Genomic DNA, 25,381 nt, shown 5'->3' on the forward strand with positions numbered 1-25,381 from the left:
AGCTAATCCTAATAATGCGGATGATTAAGGATGACATAATTTAACAAACATTTACTTTACAAAAGGGCACAAGATGATTAATAACCTTAATTACTTGGAGTCTTTGTCAAGATTTATGTCATATCGTTGTCTTTGGAAAACTAGCCAAAGATCAGCATTTGACAGCAGAAAATTGGACGTTAATTTTAATGTATACAGTAAATATAGGCATGAGGCTATCGTGGTGATGCGCGTGCGAGTCTGGAGTTCGATTCCCACTCGCAGGAATGAGTTATTTTCATTATCATTATATATCATATTCGAAATATAAAAAAAGGTCGTGTTTGATATAATATTTTGCATTTAAATAGGTATTCCTGAACTATCTTAAAATAACAATTTGTATTAGGTTAAGAATCGAACCTGCAACCATAGCATTGACACTCAGGCTCTATCTCGCTGTGCCAATGGCCTCATTAATATTATTTAGCCACACTTAAAATACCTAAAAGCATATCTAAATTAATTACAGAATATTCTCTACAATACCACTTGAGGTAAGGGTTTGTGATCGGTAAATAAATTTCAAGTAACACTTAATTTAATACTGGTTGAAGAGATATTGGTGAGTAGATATTTATAATTCTCTGATTAAATTCTAGGATTGTTATATTTTAAATGAAAACATCACGAACGAACGAATAATATATCAGTTGAAATAATTATTATATTTGGTGGTCGACCAAAGATTTCCTATTTACCTCGCGTACTGTCCTGGATTCTTGCAGAGAAAAATACGGGTTCGGATCTCCAAAAATGTCTATAAATGTTGTTTTAAGAAAGTTGTATACTTAATACTGATTATATCTTTAATGTAGATCTTCATGTATTACACAAATAAAAGACGAAAACGATGGAATGAAGATCCATAATTGAATCTTGAGAGGAGCTGAACTGCCAGCTATTTTAAAAGAATATTGAACGATATGATACCGGTCACGTGCGAATCGGACTCGCCTACCAATGACGTGCCAAATTCATGTTTGTAGGTCACAGGAAATACAATTTATAATAGGTGAGTTTATATTGTATGAAATATAAGCTTGTAATAGCTTTTTGCTATGATGTATCTATAAATAAAAATCAGCTTCACGCAATACGCAATAAAAATGTTAGAAATATTACATTTTCTCGAGTGGGGATTGAACCCACAACCACCAACCAGCACGAACTTGCGACACGACTGGCCTATAAGTGTTAAGTTCTCACTTCTTGCCAGTGTCGTAAATCGGTCCATGGAAAGTACTATGACGGTTGACTGGTTGGTTGATTGACGGTATGGTTCTGATGACGCTTAAATTTTTATACACGATGCGGTAAAAAACGATGCATAAACGGTGGTGTTTTTTGATTGCGTTGATTTTGTTTGTGCTGTAAGGAAGTAAAGATCCTGGATATTCGATATTAATTTCAAATATGGTCTTGACAGACGAACAGACAGACATATAGACAGGCCGACAGCAAATTGAAACTGATAATGGTTTGTCTTTTGATGTACGGAAACTTAAAAAAAATAAATAAACTATATTAACCACATAGCAGGGTATGCAGGAGAAACATTAAGTCAACACACTCCGTTCCAAACTTTCGAGAGCGGGAGAAATAATTCATTCCGCTGAGTAGACATCGAACCCACAATCGTCGCGTTTACTGTTATACGTATTAATTTGAAAGGTGAGAAATTATTAATTACAATGTAAACTTTTATGGCGGATTGAAAATTAAATAAAAAAAATCGTTCGAGTGCAAGTCGGACTTGTCCACACAGAAATCTAGTAAAATTAAGTGAGGCCAGTCGTGGCGCAGGGGCACAAGGGAGTGACTGTTACGCGGCGGCTGTAGATTCGATCCCAAATTGGGGGAATAAATTATCATTTATTGATATTTTCATTTCTTAACATCAAAATAAAAACACGACGTTAAGTCCCGCTATTAAGCACGAATATCTTAATACTAGGTTCCCTCTACCTACCTTATAGTACTAGTATATGGCATACAGAATACAAAATCACACAACTTACTTTTCAAAGTATGAAGACCGTAATCAGAGATCTGCAGCACCCATCGCCGGTCCACGAGGCAGTTACTCGAAGTCAAATTTCCATGAGAAATTAGTGCTGAATCGTGCAGATATATCAATCCTCTCAACAAATCGGCTACGAGGCTCGCCACGAACATGTCATCGAGATAAAGGTCTCGATCTGCCAGTACAGTGGCCAAGGAACCTCGAGAACAATAGGCGGTTATGATGCAGGCCACACCAGTTTCAACGCAGACCCCGACGAAGGGTGTCAGATTTTCATGACGCAGTTCTCTCATCTGTTGACAATATATTAAATTATATGCGTGTCTGTAATATGCTTTGGTGGTACCGAGTGCCAGATTGTTAAGTAGTGGTGGGTTCAGTTCCCGAAAGGCAGAACATTAGTAGAAATAAAATAGTTAATATTAAGACTTTTGTACGACATATGACTTATCGTAATATACCAAGTATATTACGATAAGTACAGTGGGTTACATTAAATACTCCATTGAATACTCCACTCAAATGAAAAAAAAAATTCTCAAATCACACAAGTAGTTCTTGAGATTAGTGCGTTCAACCAAAGAAATTCTTCAGCTTTGTAATCTTAGTTTAGATTTCACAGTCAAAATGAATAACAGAGCATTGTGGATTAGATTTTTTTTATTTATTCATGATAATGGAGATAAGAATAATTAAAAATGAAATTGAAATATGACAAAAACTTAAAATGTAAATATTTAAAGAATCCGTTTCCCGTCGGGTCGTGCAAGTTATTTTATTACTGGAATTATGGAATACAGTATTTTTTTACTACGTTTTGTGTACAGGAATAAGCTTATATTGAATATCTTGAAGGGGCTGATCGAATTTTCACTTCAAGAGATTGAGAGAGAGTAAGAGAGTTACTGAGAGTAAGAGTGTTCTTAGCCAGAAAGTATGTAATGACTTAATCGATTAAAGCACCTTTAAACAAGAAACACTAAATCTTTGAAAACGATCAAGATCAGTTCATCCGTTTGGGAGCTACGATGCCACATACATACATACAGAAGCGCTCTATTTTAGTCCAGGGTTAAAAATAGAGAAAAAAGTACATTGTAATTTTAAATTACTTTCATACTTACTCGTTACTCTTAATCAAGATAAATATATTAAAATATATAAAAAGTTTTTAAATTTATTTTATTTATAACGGCGAGCGAAATAGGTAAAGAAGGCTTCGATACAAAAGGTCTCCCCTTTATTTAAGGTTTTTTTCTATTTAAGACACATATTTATTTTCTTTCACAGCGTATCCCGCAAATAGCAAAGTAGCTAGAGGGAATCTAGAGTTAAAACATTCAGTTCCCTATGCGCCACCTAGCTTTCAAAATATTGCGCATTGGTGGAACTCAACGCCGAACTTTATCTGGTTACTAAGGCAAGAAAATAACCCTCAATGGGATCGAACTATCGTGAGTAAAGACGGCTGCAGTCATACATAAGCAACATTTAATAGAAAAACAGTATCTTCTAGTATTGATACTTGGAATTTATATACACTTGAGACTCTGAATTCTACAAGTCAAATCATAGTTCAAGTTGTTGATAAAGTTTGGAAATAGTATAACTTAAACTGAACTGCAGAAAATACATATCGCTAGCTTTGATGATTACTTTTGACGTTATCATAGTTCAGTGGTAAAAGATCTGATTTACGTGCCATTGTATTGGGTTCGAATACCACTATGGAAATGTTTATTTAGCAATATATCGAGTATTGCGCAAATAGCAGAGTTGGCAGAAGGGACCTGGGAAACTAGTATTGCTGAATTCTTGAAGCATTACGTGTTAACGCCAGGCTTTCCTCGTTACCAAAATATCTAAAATTTCATTCTCTCAAGTGGGAATCGAACCTATAAACGTAGCATTTACAGTCGCACGCTTGTACCCTTGCACCACGATGGCCCCAAATTACTTTGCTAAGAATGCTTAAATTATTTTTATCATTTAGATTTTGTAAGATAATGTGCGGCTTTGAGTTTCGCTACGTCATATCTTGAAAAAGTAGAGAGCAAGTATTTTAATCTCGGTTCTGCGTTTCTGTTATTATAAATAGCAAAATCATATTAAATACTGTTAGAAAGGCAAAAGGTTCACTAAAATATAAAATCTATATATATATATATACTAGCGGCCCGCTCGCGGTTTCACCCGCGTGAACTATGTTATTATTAATTTCTGTCTCCATGACTACATCCTAGTGACGTCTATGCAAAATTTGAGAATACTAGCATTTGTAGTAACGAAGTTTCATACAAACTTTCGACCCCAAAAACAACCCCTTAGAAATCGAATATTGCAAATTCCCGTCTTAGCGAGCACCTACGTCCTATAAGTTACTCCTATGCAAAATTTGAGATTCCTAGCACTTGTAGTTTCTGAGATTTCGTGATGAGTGAGTGACCTTTCGATTTTATATATATAAGATATATATATAGAATATTCAAATGTTCGTTTCAAATATTTTTCTATACATATAAATTTAAAAGAACACAAATGTCCAATCAATCCACCCAATAAAATTTTACATTTCAAACATTTGAGTTTCTGTTTCAAGCTTCGTTTGTAGACAGCACCTTTTTTACGAAACTATCATAAAAAGTTACAAAGGTACAGCCCGAGAGGCGCAAGCTAAGCTTTGCACTTGTGTGAGTGTACATAGATAGTGTAGGTGTGACGAAGGCTTTAGCTTTAGGCGCGGTGCATCCCTTATTTGACGTAGGTACCCCTGTACTGGTAGCAACATCACATGTTTAAATCTTAACTTTTTTGAGATGAGAGAGAGATGTAATTGTAAGCGTGAGAGGTTGTGGGATCGATTCCCACTAGAGGAAATGAAACATTTCGCATCGCTTTGGTGTCTCCGGTGCCGTGACGGAAAAGCGTCGAGTTCTGCCACTACACGGAAGCAGTGGGGAACAGAGGGTCTTATCACTAGGCTTCCTCTGCCTACCCCGCTACATACGGGATACAGCGTAAAGCTGAAAGAAAAAAGATTTTTGGAAATATTTTAGTAGGAAACATCCATTTCTGCCCAGAATTACAATTTATAGGGACTGACATAACTTTTCACAGTTAAATGTCAGAGGGTATCTATGTGTTTACTTTAAACATTATTTAAAGAAAAATATTTTTTATTGATATTACTTGGAAATAGTCCGATGTTTTAATTATGTTTCCGGAAAATGTGGGAATTTTATAAAGAATTTCATTTTACGTACGTAATGTTAAATTAAGAAGGAATCGTTAAATCAACTTGCCTAGCAGGAAAAGTTTACATTTATATTTAATGTAAAAAAATAATTATTTTTATACGTTTTTTTATACGTTTTCTAAAAAAATCATTTTTAGCAGCTGGTGCTAAAAATAGCTGTGAAAATGTATAAAAAAGCAGTTTTGGTTGCGTGGAAATTTTCCATATATTCTCGTTGATATATTCTTAATGTTTCGGTAAATCTTTCCTTAATATTCTTCTTAACTTCCTAATAAACCTATGCAAGACATTTTTACACAAATATTTGAAACAGTAACGGACCGATCGTTTTCTTGGACTATAAAACATATAAACTAGTTTATTACCGTTCCCGTTAAAGATAGCTCTATATTAAAAGAATATCAAAGTGTCTTAAAAAACCGCTATTTGCTTGCTAAGTTGGTGTTTAAAATAAATTATGTATGAAATGTCATAAACATCGTAATATAAATGGATCGTTGACAAAAAGGAATGGATAGACATATTAAAATTTAAATTAAGCAGTGAAATTAAAGCTCACAGAGGGAGCTCAGGGAGGGGCTCAGAGAGGGAGAGAGAGACACGGGTATAATATTCCACGTGCATTTGACGTCCTGATGAGGTGACTTCGTGACCCAGGGGGACAAGTGTGTCACTATAAACGAGAATGACATGGAGAACGAAACGACGACGAAACTGGAGAATGACATATTTAATATTATCATTTTCGTCGCTCTGGTGACGCGACAAAGCGCGGCGTTGAGTCCCGCCATTCATCACGCAATGTCTTAATACTGGGTACCCATGTTTCCTCTGTCCACTCTGCTATGTTCAGATGCAGTGTAAAGTTGAAGAAAAAATGATATTTTACGTGATTCTGCTAAATTGAATTCCTCTTATCCGTATATAATATACATGTTTCCTTGAAAATATAACTTTCTACATTAGGCTCTTCTTATGTAAAAGACTTAGTCTGGAGAATAATGGATCATATAACAGTACATCATTGGTAAAATATTTTTTACATTTTCTCCTTTGGAACTTGAATTCACAAACATCATATTTGTTAGGTGTTATTTTTTACGTTTATTACGTTAGGAAAAATATAAAGTAGAAGAAGTAACTCTACTTTTCACCTTTGGAATTTTAGAGACAAAATCCAATGTTGCACTCTTTTATCTTATTCAGGAAATGCCAAAATCTATATGAAAGTTTCCCTAGATGAGCGTCAAATGCAAAACCGCCACGCTTATAGTCGAACTGTATAAGTACAGGTATCGAGATAATGCGCGGAACTTAACGCTGCGTTTTGTCTTATTACCAGAGCAAGGAAATGAATATAATTAATTTATAGAGTTTGAAAATAAATAATGTGTTTACAGTAAGATGTAGTGCCGCTGATCCACGACTGCTCCATAAGATTTAATATGATTTATTCTTAGTAACAAATAATTTATTATTGAGATGAAAAAATTACAACTATAACTTGAAACCGCAATGGTTGTGGATTCGATTCTTACTCAGGAAAATGAATTATTAAAGAAAATACAAGAACAATAAGTGGAGGACGGTTAAAGAAAAAAAAGAAGACTACCTGCTTTAGTTCTTTCTTGATAGCTCTGGTTACGTCAATATTCTTTTTCTTCAATAGTTTCACAGCGACTATGTTGCCGCGATACGATGCGATAGTGGTGTGGGCTCGCTTCTTCTCCATTTCGTGAGAATGGTTGTCCTATTAAGAAATATATACATTTAAATATTTTTAACATTCTAAGTCTATTTCACGCTACAGAAAGAGTTTTTTTAGCAATTGTTTAAAAATTGATTAAAAGAGGATTTGAACACAGAACATATGGCTTAATGGTCAGAGCACTTGGACGGTTTCCAAGAGGCGCAGATTGAATTCACGTTACGTTTAAAATTTTATACGTAAGCCTGCACCACGACTAGACGACGATGTCAGCTGCACACAATGCAGTGCTGGTGGTGTTATATGGCAGCGAAACGTAGATATAGCGGAGAATGAAGAAATTTAATTTAAAAAAAATAAAAATCTTGCGGGATTATGCGTGAAAAGTGAAATAAATGTATGGATTGAGATGTAACTACAACTTTATAACCAAATTTACAACTTTTGGCTAAATGTCCACATTCAAAAACCACCACACAGCTAGTTAGAATGGAATTGGCACTCTCATATGAAATTTAATTTTCACGTTACATGCATACGAGTATTTGTCTTCAAAGCTATTTGTTTATATCCGTGTTTGTATGAAACTTGATCCCAAATTCTGTACGAAAGTTACAACTTAAAACTCATTGAAAACGAGACGGTAGTAATTCGATTTTAGCTCGAATTGAATATATTTCTTTAATTTCTCCGTTCTGGTGATACAATCCGTGGTGTTCGTGAATAGCGAGAAATAAAAAAAACTGATTAATTATTCATTGTAGTAATTAATAATAAGTGATTAAAAAACTATTTTAATAAATCACAAGTTGTTCTCATGTATTATTATGTGACTGTAAACGTACCAGGTTGTGGGTTCCATTCACACTCGGGGAAGTGAATATTTAATATGTTTATATTCTCAGTAGAGTTCCGCCAGTCAACACACAATGCCTACTGAATTCGTCAGAAATTTGGGAACGGGAGTGTCTTAATGGGAACAGAATCTCTGAACACCAGATTCCTATGTTCCTTCTAAATACGCTGCTATGTGCGTGATATAGCGAAGGTAAAGCTAATAAACATTTTATGTAAAAGAAAATATATAGGACGTCAGAATATTCGTGAATTTCGATTTTTTCCTAACCGATGTTAAATTTTCTTTTTTGTTAGACGAAACCTTTTCTTTAGAGAAATTCTTTCTTTGAAGAGTTTCCTTTTTCAGATGTTATATTCGATATCCGAGTCCAAGATCTTTTTATACTTACAATATTTATCAATTTGTGAAAAAAATAAATTACGGTAAGACGGGGTTCATTTATATATTCAGATTCATAAACTATATTTGAGGCCAGACTTGACACAAGCGCACATGCGTGCGGCTGTAAACACGACAGGCTATGGAATGAATTTTAACTCTATGAAATAAAATATTTAATATGGTCATTTTGTCGCTCTGGAGTCGAGGCTAAGCGTGGCGTTGTGTTTCGCCACTCAATATGCAATGCGTCCAGAATTCGGCGGTGCTCTTAACACTAGATTTCGTCTGCCACATGCGGGAAACAGCGTGAAGCTAAAAAAGACTGTATAAATCAATTGAAATTTTCATAACAATTTAAAAAAAATTGTAGACCTGCATAATCAAACATGGCTATAGACTTTAAAATGCATATAGAACTAAACAAACATAAAATGGATATCGTATCATAAAACTAGCTTTATAACAGCACTCAAAGGCCGCATGTAGCTTTACTGAAGTTGACTGTATATACGGATTCATAAAGTAATCTGACGCCGACCAGGATATTCGTAGCACGTAGCTACGTAAATGTACTCTAGATTTAGAAACATACAAATATTATTTAAATAAAACCGGTTAAGCGTGAGTCCGATACGCCCACCGAGGATTCTTCATCTTTCTATGCAATACCTTCATATTCACTTTTTGGATTTTTGTTTATTTCTAATAGAAGATCTCACTTCGTACTAAATTTCATAATTTTTAATTTTCACTCGTCACTCTAGTTCCGAACTATACACACGTTGCCCCTATTTGTGCGCTAACTACCCTCAAGATGCCAATATCAAAGTGTAATACGTGTAACAAAAATATTACGAAAAAAGGCCTCGGTATAACATGTAGCCGTTGTGAGAAGTGTGTTCATGGTACTACTACTTGTGCTAAACTCTCTGCAAAGCAATTAGCAACTCTTCGTAACGCCCCCGGACTGGAATGGAGCTGTGAAGAATGCTTGTGTAATGCCTCGCATAGATCATCTATCTCAATACAAGGCGATGATTCCGATGATGAAGAAGAAGAGGAACTTGTGTCCAGTAACAAAGCTGGATCGAAATTGATTCGCGAAATTTCCGCAGAAATGAAAAGAATAATAAAAAATGAGTTTGAAACATTAAAAAAAGAATTTGAAGTTTCGCTTAATTTTCTAAGTGATCAAATTTCAAGTATCGAGGAGTCTTTTAAAAAACATGAAAACAAAATAAAAATGCTAGAGAATAAAAATATTGAACTTCAAAACAGTAACAAACATCTTGAACTCCGCGTTGCGTCCGCGGAATTCAAACTACATGAAATAGAACAAAAGTCCCTCGGGAGTTCCTTGGAAATATCGGGATTACCAGAATCTGCACTACAAAAATCCAAAGAAGTCATAAAATCCATTGCTGTAAATTTAAAAATGGACGACGGTGACGTTAAATGCACACGCGTCGTGCAACCGCATAAAGAACGACCCGGATCGCTTATGGTGGAAATGAAGAACCAGCACATCAGGGATCAATGGTTAGCGGCAAATAAGCAGACACGGTCTACATTCGGTGACATTGTGCAAAGTGCGCCGCGTGAACTTACAAACACTCCGATATTTATTCGTGAAGCACTAACGCCCTATAATAAAATGTTATTATATAACAGTAAAAAACAGCTGAGTAATAATTTTGAATTCGTATGGTGCAGGAATGGCAAAATTTATGCAAGGAAAACAAAAGTGAGTAAAGTCCATATTATAAGATGTTTACTAGATATTGAAGCAATTTCAAAAATTGAAAAATAATTTTTCCTTGTGTAAATTTTGCTTTTTTCTCATAATAAATATTAATAAGATGGATAACACAAATAACTCATCAGGAATAATAAAACTAAATAATTGTATAAATTGCAATAGCTTTATTAAAAAAATACCTAGCAGTCATATAAATCTTTTATGTATACATATAAATATTCGATCAATAGTTAAAAATTATTCAAAATTATTACAAATTCTAGACGTAACATTACATCCCATTGATATTATAATTTTAACGGAGGTAGGAGTGTCAGATGAAACTAGTAATTTATTTAACATTCCGGGATATAAAATGTACACAAAATTACGCAAAAATAAAAAAGGTGGCGGTATAATTACTTATATAAAAGATTATTTAAAGTTCACAGTTTATAACTATAATACATATTTGTTCGAGTCACTAGTAGGCACGATTAAAACTCCTTGTAACCAAGCTGTCACAATATGTGCTATTTATAGACCTCCCTCATATAATAAGCAACTTTTTGTATCTGAACTTTCACTACTTTTAAAAAATGTACCTACGTCATTAAATATTGTAATAGCAGGGGATATGAACCTTGACTTAAGAATATCATCAAGTATAAGAGATAATTATCTTGATCTGATGGCGGAGAACGGACTGTTTTGTGGTATTACAGAATATACGCGTATTGAAAAGAGATTAGAAACAATTACGAAATCGTGTATAGATCACATATTTGTAAGGTCGCGCGGGATCAGTCCGTTCACCGCTGCAGTCGACACTGTACTAGCGGACCATAGGCTTACCGTCGTTGCACTATGCAACGTCTATGAATCACCGGTCAATAATTGTCAATTTAACAAACAAATGAATGTTTACGACTCTGTAATATTAAGAAAGGAATTATGTAATGCAAACTGGGAGCGCGTTGATGATTTAGGCACACCACTGGAAATATATACATATATTAAAGATTTATTTCAATCCGCATACTTGAAAGCTAGAAAAACTATTTGTAAAACTAAAAATAACTTACGCGTTGCACCCTGGATTAATAAAAACATTATTAATCTGTCTAAAAAAAGAGATAAGTTATTTAACAGGTGGAGACGTAATCCGTATAATGCTTACCTAAGACTACAATATAATAAGACGAGGAATAAAGTTCATAAAGTTATTGAATACTATAGAAATTTATATTATAAAAACAAAATAAATATGAATTATGGGAATACTAAAAAACTGTGGAATATACTAAATAAAATCTCGGGCAGAATATGCAAGTCAATTGACGAAGTAGTGTTGTCGGCATTTAATTGTACTAATTTGTCACCGAAAAAGATTGCGCAAATCTTCGCAGTAGGTTTTTCAGATGCCGTTAAAAAAATTATCCCAAATTGTAAATTAAAATTACTAGATAGTACAATAGATAATAATCATTCATCCATTTGTAGCATAAAATTTAAAAAAGCATCTGAAAATGACGTGTTAAAATTAATTAAAAATTTAAATTCTAATAAAGCCCCAGGTATTGATAGTATAAGAGGGTTTGAAGTTAAAGCATTGATGAAAAAAATCTGTAAACCTTTGGCCAAACTTATTAATACTAGCGTTGAAATGGGCACCTACCCGGATGAATTAAAAGCTGGTTGTGTGAGACCTGTCTATAAAAAAGGAAAACAAGATGATGTCAGCAATTATAGACCGATCACGGTAACTTCTGTGTTAAATAAAATTACTGAAAAATTTATAAGTAATCAAATTCAGTCTTTTTACGAAAAAAATGATATACTGAACAATACACAGTACGGTTTTCGACCAGGTAAAAATACGACAATGTTATTGTCAACATTTACGGACCAAGTAAATACGTGGTTGGATCAGAAACTACATGTTTTGGCGCTGTTTATTGACTTTTCCCGTGCTTTTGACACATTAAATCACAAAATACTTGCACGAAGATTAGAAAACACCGGAATACGGGGTCCATTGTTTAAATGGTGTGAAAATTACCTTAGAGATAGGAATTATTGCGTAAAAATAGGCGACAGTTTTAGCACTAGCATAAAAGTCTCGGAGGGCACGGCTCAAGGCTCTGTATTGGGGCCTTTACACTTTATAGCTTATATAAATAATATGAGTAAAATTTTTAACAATTGTATAACTTATCAATATGCTGACGATACTTGTTTGCTTGTAGCTGCTAAAGACGTGAATGAAGGAATGACATTATTACAGGAAGATTTCGATATGTTAAATAAATGGTGTCATGATAGTCATTTAGTATTAAATCCGCAAAAAACTAAATTGATACATATTCATTCTCCAAACCTCAAAGCAGGTAGCGATATGAATTGTAGTCTTATAGCTCACACTCACTGCTGCTTGCACAACCCCAGTAGCCACTGTGGCTGTCCTTCAATTGAAGTAGCACTATCCCATAAATATTTAGGATTAACTATTGATCACAACTTCAACTGGCATAAGCATATTAATTATGTATGTGATAAGCTAAGATCATTTTTGGCAAATATTTTTATTGTCAAGAATAGATTAACGTATAAGACTAAGATGATGCTTTATAACGCATTAGCTGACTCAATTATGTCATATGGACTTAGTAGTTACGGCAGAACGGACAAAACATACTTGAGTTACATATACCGGCTGCAGGTTAGAATATTGAAGAACATCGTCCCTTTAAAAATTAAATTGCAAGCGGCAACTGATGAAAACCTTCTCTTTAAATACTGCCAAGTTATTCCCCTTTATGATAAAATTAATTTTACAATATTAAAAGAAAATTATTTCGACTAGCAGTTTCAATATAAAATTTCTCATAAAATTGCAACACGTAATATCACACAAAATAGATTAGTTTCACTATCAGCTAGTAACAAATACGGACAGCGCACCCGGGCATACATGGTTCCTAACTTAATAAATAATCTAGACCCTAAAATAAGAAGTAAAATTACTCAGAGGAGCTTAAATCAATTATTAAAAAAACATTATTTAAATCTATAATTTAGACGAGTTTTGGTACTCGAGACAAACCTTCGTGGTTTTTTGTAGTGCCTTCATCAATGTAAATATATAGTTGTATGGATATTTGACAGAAATAAAAAAAAAAAAAAAAAAAACTGAAGGTCCACGGGCTCTATAAGTTTCGATCACGTGGCGAACTTTTGATTTGCGTTGGCGTTGAATTAGACGCTTGGTTTTTTCTGTACTTCAAGACAACATAGACCTAAATATTTAATATTAATTTCAAGTTGATACCTCCATGCTCTTTAAATACATGATCTTGACAGAAGGACAGACGGACAACAAAGAGATCCTATAAGGATTTCAAAATAAAAATCAGCTTCACGCTATATCCCGCACATAGCAGGGTAGGCCGAGGAAACCTAGTGTTGAAACACTCCGTTCCCGCTTTCCGCCGAATTCCGGTGTCATAGCGTGTTAAGTGGTGGAACTCAACGCCGCGCTTTGCCTCGGCACCAGAATGAAAAAAATGAAAATATACATTTTAATTAATATTTAAAAATCTAAGGGTTTCGTTTTTATCGTTTAATATATAGAGCCCTAAAAACGGTTTAAATACCAAGCACGGTAGTCAATGGCTTAATTTCCCTCATGGAGTCGGTTATAGATTTAGAATATACCTATGTATATTTATACATATGTACGTAACAAACACGCAATATTTCCATAAGGCTTTGTAGCATAGCATCGTTGTAGCATAGCGGTACAGCAGGCGTACGTAAGCGTGACGTTTGTGGGTTCGTTTCCTATTCGGGGGAACGTATTTCATTGCATGCCCTGGTGACAAAATAAAGCACGGCGTTGAATTCTGCTACGCAACAGATTGGATAAAACTGTACGGACAAAACTCGACGGTGCGTGGGTAACGCAGTATCTTAACAGTAGTTTCCCTCTGCCTACCCTACGAACAATGTCTCAAATTTAGGTAGAATAAAAAATAAAAAAGAAATTCTGTATTGATATTAAGTTCTTTCTGCTTACCCTACTGTAAGTAATTATATGCGATGAAGCGTGCTACTGAAACGTAAAGATAGAAGAAAGAATTGAATTGAATAGAGATATTGATAATAGAATTATAAATTAAGAATTTACATAAATATAAAAAAAAAAAAGATAAATACAAATAATTATAATTTAAAGAAATATTATTCACTTGTTCCAACTAGATTCCACAGACCTTTCGCAAGGAAACGGTCATTCGATTAGAACCGTCGATTAATCAAACCATTGAACTGTTTTGACTTATCAGCCAAGAACTTGGCTACTACTTCAACTGCTTCTATTGAGCAGACTGACATTCCAATTTATTCTGACATTATGTCTAATAATTTACACTCTGTTGACATTTCTCAACATTTAAATTAATTTCTCAGACAACAGAGGTAGCAACCTCTAGCTCTAATTTATTATTAAATATCCATTTGATCCAGCCAGCTTTACAATTAAATTACAATAATCACGCACATTGCACATCATCACAATATCCATGCAAAAATAATAATAAAAATGTTAATTCTATTAGATTAGTTCATCAGAACATCTGTTGCTTGACGGGGGGCAAGCAGCTAGAGCTGGAATTATTCATGAACTCGGAGGAAATTAGTATTTTGTGTATTACTGAACATTGGTTAAAGGTGAACCAGCTCATGTTTAATTTCAGAAACCACCGGGTAGGAAGCTCATTCTGCAGAATCAACACAATACACGGGGGGTCGCTTATAATATTAAACAAGAACCTTAAGTTCAAGGAACGGAAAGATATTGTGTCCCTTTCTGTAGAATGTTCTATCGAATTAGCGTGTGTTCAATTAGAGCAATTCATTGTTATATGTGTATACAGACCTCCCTCCGCCAATTTAAAATTATTTTTAGAAGTAATGGATGAGGCCTTAAGCAAACTTACCAAGTCGGGTAAGCCTTTGTTAGTGTGTGGGGACTTTAATGTTAATATTTTGGAAAGTTTTAGTCCCACCATTAATTTATTAAGTCTTTTTAAGTCACACAATTTACTTAATGTATTTATGGAGCCAACCAGAATAACTCCTACGACTAGTACTTGTATAGATAACATATTTACTGACATTATTCCATGCTACAAAAGCATTATTAATAAATTGGATTCTGACCACTCTGGTCAGCTAGTAGAATTCTATAGTAAGAAAAAACAGGTGGCTAAGAAAAGAATTGCTGTTGTACCTGTCACAGCTAGTCGTTTGGAACGTATGAGAGTTAGTTTACTAACTAATTTACTAGTTTTAGATATAACTTTACCTCCCAATTCTTTGTACAATTCTTTTTTTTACTCTTTTATTAATAAATTTCATTCAATATTTACTCCCAAAGAGATTACAATTACTGATAGTCCTATCTTTGGAGACTGGGCCACAGCAGGTATTTATAAGAGTAGGGAGACACTGTATATGTTATATTATGAAAAACAGTTTAATAGTGGTGAAGAGTTTAAAGAGTACTTAAAATCTTACTCTAAAATTTTCAAAAGAGTTTGCAAAATTGCTAAATCTTTATTTATTAAAACAAAAATCAGAAATAGTAATAATAAAATTGAAGCCACTTGGAAGGTTGTTAATGCCGAGACTGGGAGAACTAGGGTGAAAGATTCTAATTTTAAACTTAGTATTGACGGTCACATTGTTGATTCCGATTTGGAAGTGGCCATTGCATTTGAAAAGTTTTTCTCTACTTTCCCAGTCAGTCTAACAAACGATTTAGGTTCTTCCACCACTATTGCAGAATCGTTAATTAAAGACAATGTTCCCGAATTTTATAATGGTTTCGTTTTCCGTCATGTAAATTATTCAGACATTAGTGTAGCTTTCAAATCAATTAGTATGAAAAAGACAGCCGACTTGTGGGGTGTCTCAGTTAATATCATAAATTCTTTAATTGATATTTTGATTCCTGATTTAGTTACAATTTTTAATAGATGTATTGATTGTGGAGTGTTTCCTGATTTGATGAAATATAGTAAAATAACTCCATTGTTTAAATCAGGTAGTACGCAAGACCCCACAAATTTCAGACCGATTTCAGTACTACCTACGTTTAGTAAAATTTTTGAAAAGCTGATACTCAGTCAGCTTCTTACTTATTTTAATAAAAATAAATTACTGCACACAGGTCAATTTGGTTTCACTCGTGGAAGGTCAACATCTGATGCTGGGGTCAAATTATTAGAGAGTGTATTCGCGGCTTGGGAGGAGTCACGTGATGCCTTTGGGGTGTTTTGTGACTTATCCAAAGCATTTGATTGTGTGCAGCATAAAACTCTTATCAGGAAGCTACACCACTATGGTATAAGAGGCATTGCTTTGGATCTTCTCACTTCTTATTTAAGTGATAGGATTCAAAAGGTAAATGTCAACGGGAAACTATCACACGGGTCACCTGTAGCATTGGGGGTGCCACAAGGCTCTATTCTGGGTCCGTTTTTGTTCCTTTTGTACATTAATGACTTACCTCACCTTATGAGAGATATCTGTGAAATGGTGTTGTTTGCAGATGATACATCTTTAGTTTTTAAGGTTAATAGACAGCAATTGGAAATTGACGATGTAAACAATGCTCTTTCTAGGATATTGCACTGGTTTAGTGCCAATAACTTGCTTTTAAATAGTAGTAAAACTAAATGTATCAGGTTCTTTACTAAGAATGTTCAACAAGTAGAAACCAGGGTTTTGATGAACAATAAGGAACTTAAAGTAGTTAATGAAACTGTTTTCTTAGGTATAACATTAGATGCTAAGTTACAATGGGGTCCGCATATAGAAACTTTATCTGGTAGACTTAGTTCGGCAGCGTATGCTGTCCGCAAGATTCGTCAACTGACCGATGTTGACACCGCGCGTTTAGTATACTTCAGCTATTTTCATAGCATTATGTCTTACGGCCTATTACTTTGGGGTAGTGCCGCTGACATAGATACCATTTTTGTGCTCCAAAAACGGGCTGTCCGAGCAGTCTATAAAATGGGTCCACGGGAGTCACTAAGGAATAAATTTAAAGACTTTAACATCCTCACACTACACTCCCAATATATTTACGACAACTTAGTATATGTGCATAAGAATATTAATAAATTTAATAAAAACAGTGACCTCCATCAATATAATTTAAGAAATAAAAATAAGCTTGCTGTGCCCTTCTCTAGGCTCCATAAAGTGTCTCACTCATTCGTAGGTCAAAGTATACACTTTTATAACAAACTTCCAAACGACGTGGTTAATTTATCACTGAACAAATTTAAAAAAGTGGTAAAGCACAGGCTCTGCCAAAAAGCTTATTACTCTGTTAAAGATTATGTTTGCGATAAAGATGTTTGGAAATGAGTTGCTCTATTTCTAAGTTAAAATAGTTAATTGTGATTTATAACAAATGTTGGCATTTAAAAAGAGTGGCCATGAGTTTCTTTGCCTGTATCTTCTCATGAGCTCAACCATTTGAACGGGCTTTTTTCAAGTCAAAATTGCACATTTTTTTGGTTATTTTGTTTTCCATTTTTTTTTTATCTTTTATGACATGTCCAAGTGAATGTTAAGCATTTTTATGGAATAAAGATATTTTGACTTTGACTTTGACATTAGCTGGTGTCAGGTAATTACATTTTCGGAGCAAAAACCTAATGTCCTTAATACTGATGGCTTATCATGTTGGGGCAACGGCCGCTATTCTTAAAATTTAAATTCATATAAAAATACGTGATAACGTCAAAAATTGTATACTTGTAGGAATTAAATTGAATTGATATAAATATGATAAATATTTTTTTGTATTATACAAACAAGGAGTTAATAGAAAATTATTTTTTTTGATAAATCTAAGACTTTGCACTCGATTAGATAGAGAAGATGAGATCACCCAATACAGTTCAGAAAAAATAAGAATATTTGATGATGTTCCAAGAGGTTCTATCCATGAATACTTAATATTGTAATATTATTAGGGCACGATTTATTTGTATCAAACTAGGAAATAAATGAATTGCTCAAAAATCCCCTTGCAGATATTATTTGATGGAATCCGTCATATTTATTATCATAAATATGATAGTTAAATTAACTTCCAAATTTCATTTTCCTGCTTGAAAAAACGAGCGAGAGTAAAGAATGATGTGACACATGTAGCACGGTGTGCAGGGGAAGTGTAAAGTTCCGTTGCCCGCTTTCCGCCGAAATCTGGCGACATTGCGTATTGTGTGGCGGAACTCAACGCCGTGCTTTGCCATGAGACCAGAGTGGAAAATTCGAAATATAAAATATTTAATTTCCATGAGTGGGAATCGAACCCACTACCTGTCGAACCTACAGTCACACGCTTGTGCTCCTGCACCACAACTGCCCTCTGGATTGGATAATATATATTATAAATAAATAAGTTATAAAATTAAAAAAAAATTTATTAAATACACCATTAAAAGTTTCCAAAAAAGGAAAATTAAATGAACTTTAGTTTATTTGTTGTTATAAGAATGCCACATACCTTTTCACAAGTTGTAATGAACGTCAAATCTTTAGCTTCAATCCGCCATAATACTGATGCGAGTTTCTGCTCATATCTATAATGTCGCACTAGCAACGCAGCTGCTAGTATGGCAGCGGAGGCCACTGCAGCTGCTGCTGACAGCGTCACAGGATCGTGAGGAAGAGAGCACTTTCGGCCGTCAAATCCACAAGCCGGTTCAGCATCAGGAGGCTTCCCTCCTATCCACGCTATAGTAGAACCCTCTACTAGTTCCTGGGAATGGACAACTTAGTAAATAAACCAAAAAAATTTAAGAAAATATATAGAAACGTAATTATTATAATTAAACCCGTGGAACCGGACCTTTTCTTCGCGGACCTCTCCGCGTTCTAGATTCTTATCGAGTTCTTAATTATTTTTTTTCATAGCCTATAGTTAACACTAAATCTTAAAAACGCGACAGTTATATTATAATTCATTGAAAGTGATCCCAGAAGTTAAAGTTGATCCCACCACTCTCCCAGACACTATCCAGATGTGCTACGATGACAATGATTATATATTAAATAATTTAATTTCCTTGCTTTGGTACTGAGGCAGTGTGGTATTGAGGTTCTCAAGAATTTGGCAGTGAGTGGTAATGGATCTTAATTCCCTCTATACTATGCGAATTACAGCGTGAAAAAAGAAACCTCGTGACAGAGAGAGCCACTAGTGAGTGATGAGTGATGAAATCAACCAAAAAATCAACCAAATTTTGTTTTTGTTTTACTGTATTTAATATGAAATTCGCCGCGTAATCAAAGGTATATGGTAAATTTAGCACCGTGAGAAATTATAAAGTAATTCAGTGGGCATTTCCGACTCGCACTTGACCAATTTTTTCAATATACCTACTATCTATCATCTATTACACTTTAACATCATTCTCACGTCTTCAGGCTTCAAGAAGTGACAAGTAATTAATTATCTTCAGTAATTACATTTTGTATTCCCAAATGACTCCCACTCTAAGAAATAAAATATTTGATATTTTTATTTCCCTTTGCTTACTACGCTATGTGCGGGACTGTATCCCGCACATAGCTAGAAAGCTAAAAACATCAATATTGATTGTACCTAAACATTATTAGGAATGAGATTCTCATCTTATCGAAAAATAATGTTTACTAACACAGATGTTAATTCAAATATATTTTTATATTTATAATATTTAGCTATCAAATACAGCTCTTTGTATTTGTTTGTAATAGATATTATATTATTCAGATTATAACTTCTAAACAAAATAAGTCTCTAGTAAATAATTTATACAATATTCATAGTTGACAACAACAATTTTTTCCATTTTAATAGACGTTTTTTTAAATAAAGTGTCGACGCTGTGAAGCCTAGTGTTAAGACACTACGCGTCCCACTTTCCTATGAATTCTGGGGGCAATGCGGGTTGAATGGCGGTATGCTTAGACGCTTACACCCAAAGAGAAAATTAATATATTACATATTTTATTTCCTCAAGTGTGAATCGAAACTACAACCTGACGTTTACAGGCACACCAGGCCACGACTGGCCTCAAGTTATAAACAATAAATTTTACTTCGTTAATAAATCAACGCTAGAACAAACATCGTTGTAACCGCAAGGCTCCGAAGTACGGCACTTTCTCTGAATACTTAAGTTTAGGCCACAAACTTCAGATAAAATATTTTCCTGAACCCAAAAGTTTGGCAAAATAAGGTCTTTCTCAGAACTTCTATTGGTCCAGGTATAATTAAAATTATTAATTTGATTTATCATTTAGTACAAATATAGGGCAATTTTTAATTCTATTTAATAGTCGGTGCCAAGATAAATTTCAACGACTATTGTAGCTTTAACTTTATATTTAGTAGTTATTATAGTGTTAATGTTATTAATAATAAGTATAAAAATATTAAAAATTTAATTTATATTTGTTTATTTTAGAGTAGTTACTTAAATATAATTTTTAACAATAGTAAAAGTGTTAATTACCAAGGTTTTTATTGCTTACCCTGCTACGTGCGGGATAAGGCGTGAAACTTCTACACGAGAAAATTAAAACAGATACCTGTTTTTTTTTTAAAATACTATTATGTAAATACATACAGGTAAAATATCAGTTGTGTTAGCATATCGGAAGGCGGCGACTGGCTGCGCGCTCCACCCGCTCGGTGCATTTGAATCTTGTACCACTCCTATCACCGAGAAGTTACCCTCCGCGTCACCTGCGCTATCCATGTTTACCTAAAACAAACAATTATATAGCAATGAGCACTTAACGTAAGTTAAGGGAACAGAGTGTCTTGACACTATGCTCCTTCTGCCTATCCTGCTGTGTATGGGATACACCGTGAAGCTGAAAAAATAAATAAATAAGCACTTTGTATAGACATTGCGTTTACTACTAGGTACTCGACGAATTTCAAGATTTTATGTTTCGTTTTTGTACACCGCCAAATTTTTGAGACATTAGTGTGTTGGGTGGCGGAACTCAACGTCACGCTTTGTCTCGTTACCAGAACGTGGAAATGAATAAAAATCCTCAATTACTTTTCTCACATTGCTTCGACTGGGAATTGAAACCTCAACTAACACATTTACAACTAGACACTGTGCCTCTGAGCAGCAACGGCCTTTACTGCTATAACAAATTATTGTAATGAAAGAAAAATAAAAAGATTCGTTATTTTTCTTATAACTCTTTTCATCTTTCAAAGATATCGTAAGTTTACACAAGAGTTTTTTCCCTTTAATTAATTAGTGCCATTGGCGTAGAGGCACGTCTTACATCCTCCTCCTCCTCCGTTCCCATTTGATGCTATAATATTTTATAGAATCAATTTACTGCACAAGCTTTCAGTTATTTTACAGTTAATACTTTGTTTACGAACATAATGTTTAGTGGGTAACTTACTTAAGTTTTTTTTTATGGCTTCTGTAAAGTTTTGAGTTATATTCCCAGGATGGACTCGGGAGTATATATAAAAGGCGACAAAGCGACTGACTTCCACTACTCTACAAATAATGTCTCAAAATGTAGGGAACGTAGTGTCTTAAGAGCCGCTACACTAAACCGAGCCGCTAAACTTAAGAATAAATGAAAACGCTAAACGGAGAGATATCTCACTGAATTCTCTGTGTCTATTTCTCACGATGTTTTAGACATGGTAAAATAACAAAACATTTAATGAAATATTTCCAATACTATAAAGTAATGTCATGTTCAAACAACTTTAAGTTACTTTAAATACAATGACTGAGTAATAACTTCGATACTTTATATAAAACTAGTAAGAGCATGTGACTTAGTTTTTATGTTTATAAATTCTTCCGTTCTTTAGGGTTCCGTACCTCAAAAATTAAAAACGAAACCCTTATAGCATCACTTTGTTGGCCGTCTGTCTCTCTGTCAAGACCACTCATATCAAGATCGCGTAGGTAGGTAAGGTATCAAGCTGAAATTTTCTTGAAGCTCATAAAAAAGATTGTAAGTCAACGCAATTGTATGATATTTATTTATTTTTTATCAGCTTCACGCTGTATTCCACATATAGCGTTGCATTGCGCCAAAGCAAAAAAATAAAAAAATCTAAATATTCATAAATAATAATTCATTCCTCTAACTGTGGATCGAGAAATCGTCAAATTGGTACGAAAGCCTGGGTGGGAGAGTCCGACTCGTACTTAACCGATTTTTTCTTAAGCTGCACGCTTAACACATTTATTAGGTCGACTTGTAAGTATGTAAACTTTATAACTAACTACGTAAACAACTGTGAGAAACTGAATTTGATCTTCTTCTATAATTTTATTATTATGAAACTTCTATGTACGTATCCTAGGTGACAATACAATATATCTACATATACTATGTATGTATGATCGAGCTAATCTGATGATGGAGCCAGGACATGAACAGTGGAACTCTTCAGAGGTTTTTTTAAATAATCTATATATATAAAAGAACTTGTCCTCAGTGACTGAGGTAAGACGCACGCACAGCCGTAACCGCTGATGGTAGAAACGTGAAATTTGGACAAATGTTTACTTTCGTAATCTGGACATCCAATAAGAAGGGATTTTGAAAAATGTTTACCCTAAAGGGGTGAAAAAGGGGTTCAAAGTTTGTAAAAGATAAATCGGCACCGATTTTTATAAAATTTGAAATTTAGATTTTTAAAAGTATTTAATTGAACACGTGTTTCATCGTTTTCTAGAATTCTTCCCCTAAGGGTGCAAATAAGGGGTTGAAAGTTTGTATAATTTTTTTTTTTAAATCGGCACCTATTTATATAAAATTTGAAATTCAGACTCTTAAAAGTATTTAATTGAACACATGTTTTATGGTTTTCTAGAATTATTCCCCTAAGGGTGCAAATAAGGGGTTGAAAGTTTGTATGGAAAAATCTTTAAATCGCCATCGATTTTTACAAAATTTGAAATTAAGACTCTTAAAAATATTTAATTGAACATGTGTTTCATGGTTTCCTAGAATTCACCCCCTAAGGGTGCAAATAAAGGTTTGAAAGTTTATATGGAAAAATCTTTAAATCGCCACCGCCACCAAATTTGAAATTTAGACTTAAAAATATTTCATTGAGCACGTGTTTTATAGTTTATTTATTATAATTCACCACTAAGGGTACAAATAAGCAGGCGAAGCTGCGCGCGTGCGCTAGTATATTATATTACATAGAGACACAGTAGACGGAAAATCTCCAGAGGGTCAAGCTCAAGACACTCCGTTCTCCACTTTCCGTCTGAGTTCAAGACATGTTAAGTAAATTTATTTTATACTTCTTAGTTCGTTGTTTGAAGACGGTTTGTTTTTTGCAAAAAAAATATTTTTTTTAGGATTTTAAGTGATGGATAGACCTTAAAAAATGAAAAACAAAACTTTAACTAATTTAATTAATTATCAACTTACATCAAATCCTTGCAAGGATCTATAAGTTGTGGGTCTAAGCAGCTTCATCAGAGTTGCTCCGTCAGTTGGTGCAAGACCGTTACGCATGGCGGCCGACGCAGCTCTCGCCCAGAGGGTGACAGCGTCAAATAGATGAGCAGCTTCTATTGGCACCTGTGAAAATAATATTGAATTATGTTACACTTACAAAACGCAGCGTTAAGTTCCGCAACTCAATCTTAAATCAATTAAGACCAGCGTTAAACTTCCTTTATCAATTTTTTAACAATTTTTCTAGCGTTCTATAATATTTTCTATAATTTTTTTACTAAATTTATTCATATTCGTACTTTTTCCTTCATAAACACTAAATCATATCGTTCGGAAAATAAAATGTTTTTGCTTTCATTGTTTGTATTGGGTAAGATATAAAATAAATCTTAGAAATAATAGTTTTCCACATACGAGTATTGTTTACACGCTTGTATATTGGTTTCTTCCATTTAACAGATTGCTCCCTTACCAAGCCAGCTTTTATTCTTATTTTTTGTATACAACTTATATAGGAAGGTAGTATATAACAACAAAATATTTGCTTTGAACAGACATTGAACCTACATCTTTTTAAACAGACAAGCTATTGAATTAATATCTATTTTTTATGAATAGCCTAACTGACGAAAGAAATTAAGTATAGAGAAGGAAGCGGAGCCTCATTGAATGCACCTCATTACTACGTCTCTGTAATCTGTAAATTGTATAGGAGAGCAAAAATCTTTTTAACATTTATGAAGTGTTATTCCACATTTAAGAAGGAAAAGTATGTATATTTATTATAAAATAAATATGTATAAAAAATCAATCACAGGGAGATTAGAGCACACGCCTCCTGTCTTGTTAGCGAGAAAACGTAAATAATTCACATATACATACATATCTTATTTATATTATAAAAGTGAAACTTCGTGAGGATAGATACTTATTGCTCTTTCACACAACTAACTACTGACCCAATTTAGATGAATTTAGATCAGAACAAAACAAACAAAAACAAACAAAATACTCTTTATTGTACCATAGAAAAGACACATATACTCGTACATGTATTTAATACATAGAATAGTACAATTCTAGGCAACCTTTGGGTAGAAGAGAGAATACATTGTCTGAAAAGGGAAGGGGTGTACAGAGCTGATATCTAGTTTTACACGCACATACATAAATACATACATATATACATATACACATACATAAATATATAAATAAATACATAATACTTCGCTTATAAAATATTTTTTATTATAACATTATGCAAAGATTTTGCGTAATTAGGCTATAATATAACAATAACTTTAAGCAGGCGAAGCCGCAAGCGGATTGTAGTCTTAAACATAACTGAACTATATGTAGCCATAAAAATCTATTTAAAGTTTGTCTTCATATTATAGTTGTATAGTGTTTCTACGCTTGTTAGCTTTTGATGAACCATAAAAGCATGCTCGTTTGTATAGGACATTGATGTCACTTAACGTAGATTGTTTTTGTTATTCTAATATTCTACTAAGGTTCTATATTTTAAGGTTATGATAATAATTACGTAAGGCTCTTGGAAAATATAATAACTCTATATAATAGAAAATATGATGAAGATAACTAGTTCGATTTCTATTTGATGCAAAATTTGTATTGTACTGTAATATTAACGCAACAAACTTATTCTAACCAATAATATTTGAACATGTAAGAAAGATACAAAACAAATAAATTACTTACGGACGTGTCCTCAAATATCTTATGGTAATTGGGTACGCAGAACGGCGGCGCCGCGGACAGCTTGCGAATCATTTGACATAGTTGCCTAAAATTAAAAT

General features: G+C 33.8%; 1 protein-coding gene across 1 annotated transcript in view; it reads right to left on the reverse strand.

The window, feature by feature from the left end:
- Positions 1-25,381, reverse strand: part of LOC146531199 (guanylate cyclase 32E-like) — a 63,928-nt gene that overhangs the window by 11,990 nt on the left and 26,557 nt on the right. Inside the window, exons 8-13 of the mRNA XM_085197945.1 lie at positions 25,284-25,368; positions 23,532-23,684; positions 20,711-20,848; positions 18,601-18,855; positions 6,934-7,071; positions 2,061-2,358 (exon numbers count right to left, since the gene is read on the reverse strand). Coding sequence (XP_085054071.1) covers positions 2,061-2,358; positions 6,934-7,071; positions 18,601-18,855; positions 20,711-20,848; positions 23,532-23,684; positions 25,284-25,368 — 1,067 coding nt within the window. The remainder of the gene's footprint in view (positions 1-2,060; positions 2,359-6,933; positions 7,072-18,600; positions 18,856-20,710; positions 20,849-23,531; positions 23,685-25,283; positions 25,369-25,381) is intronic.

The sequence above is a fragment of the Heliconius melpomene genome, chromosome 15, assembly GCF_056956725.1.
Source record: "Heliconius melpomene rosina isolate 202511_hmr_F chromosome 15, ASM5695672v1, whole genome shotgun sequence".
Classification (NCBI taxonomy): domain Eukaryota; kingdom Metazoa; phylum Arthropoda; class Insecta; order Lepidoptera; family Nymphalidae; genus Heliconius; species Heliconius melpomene.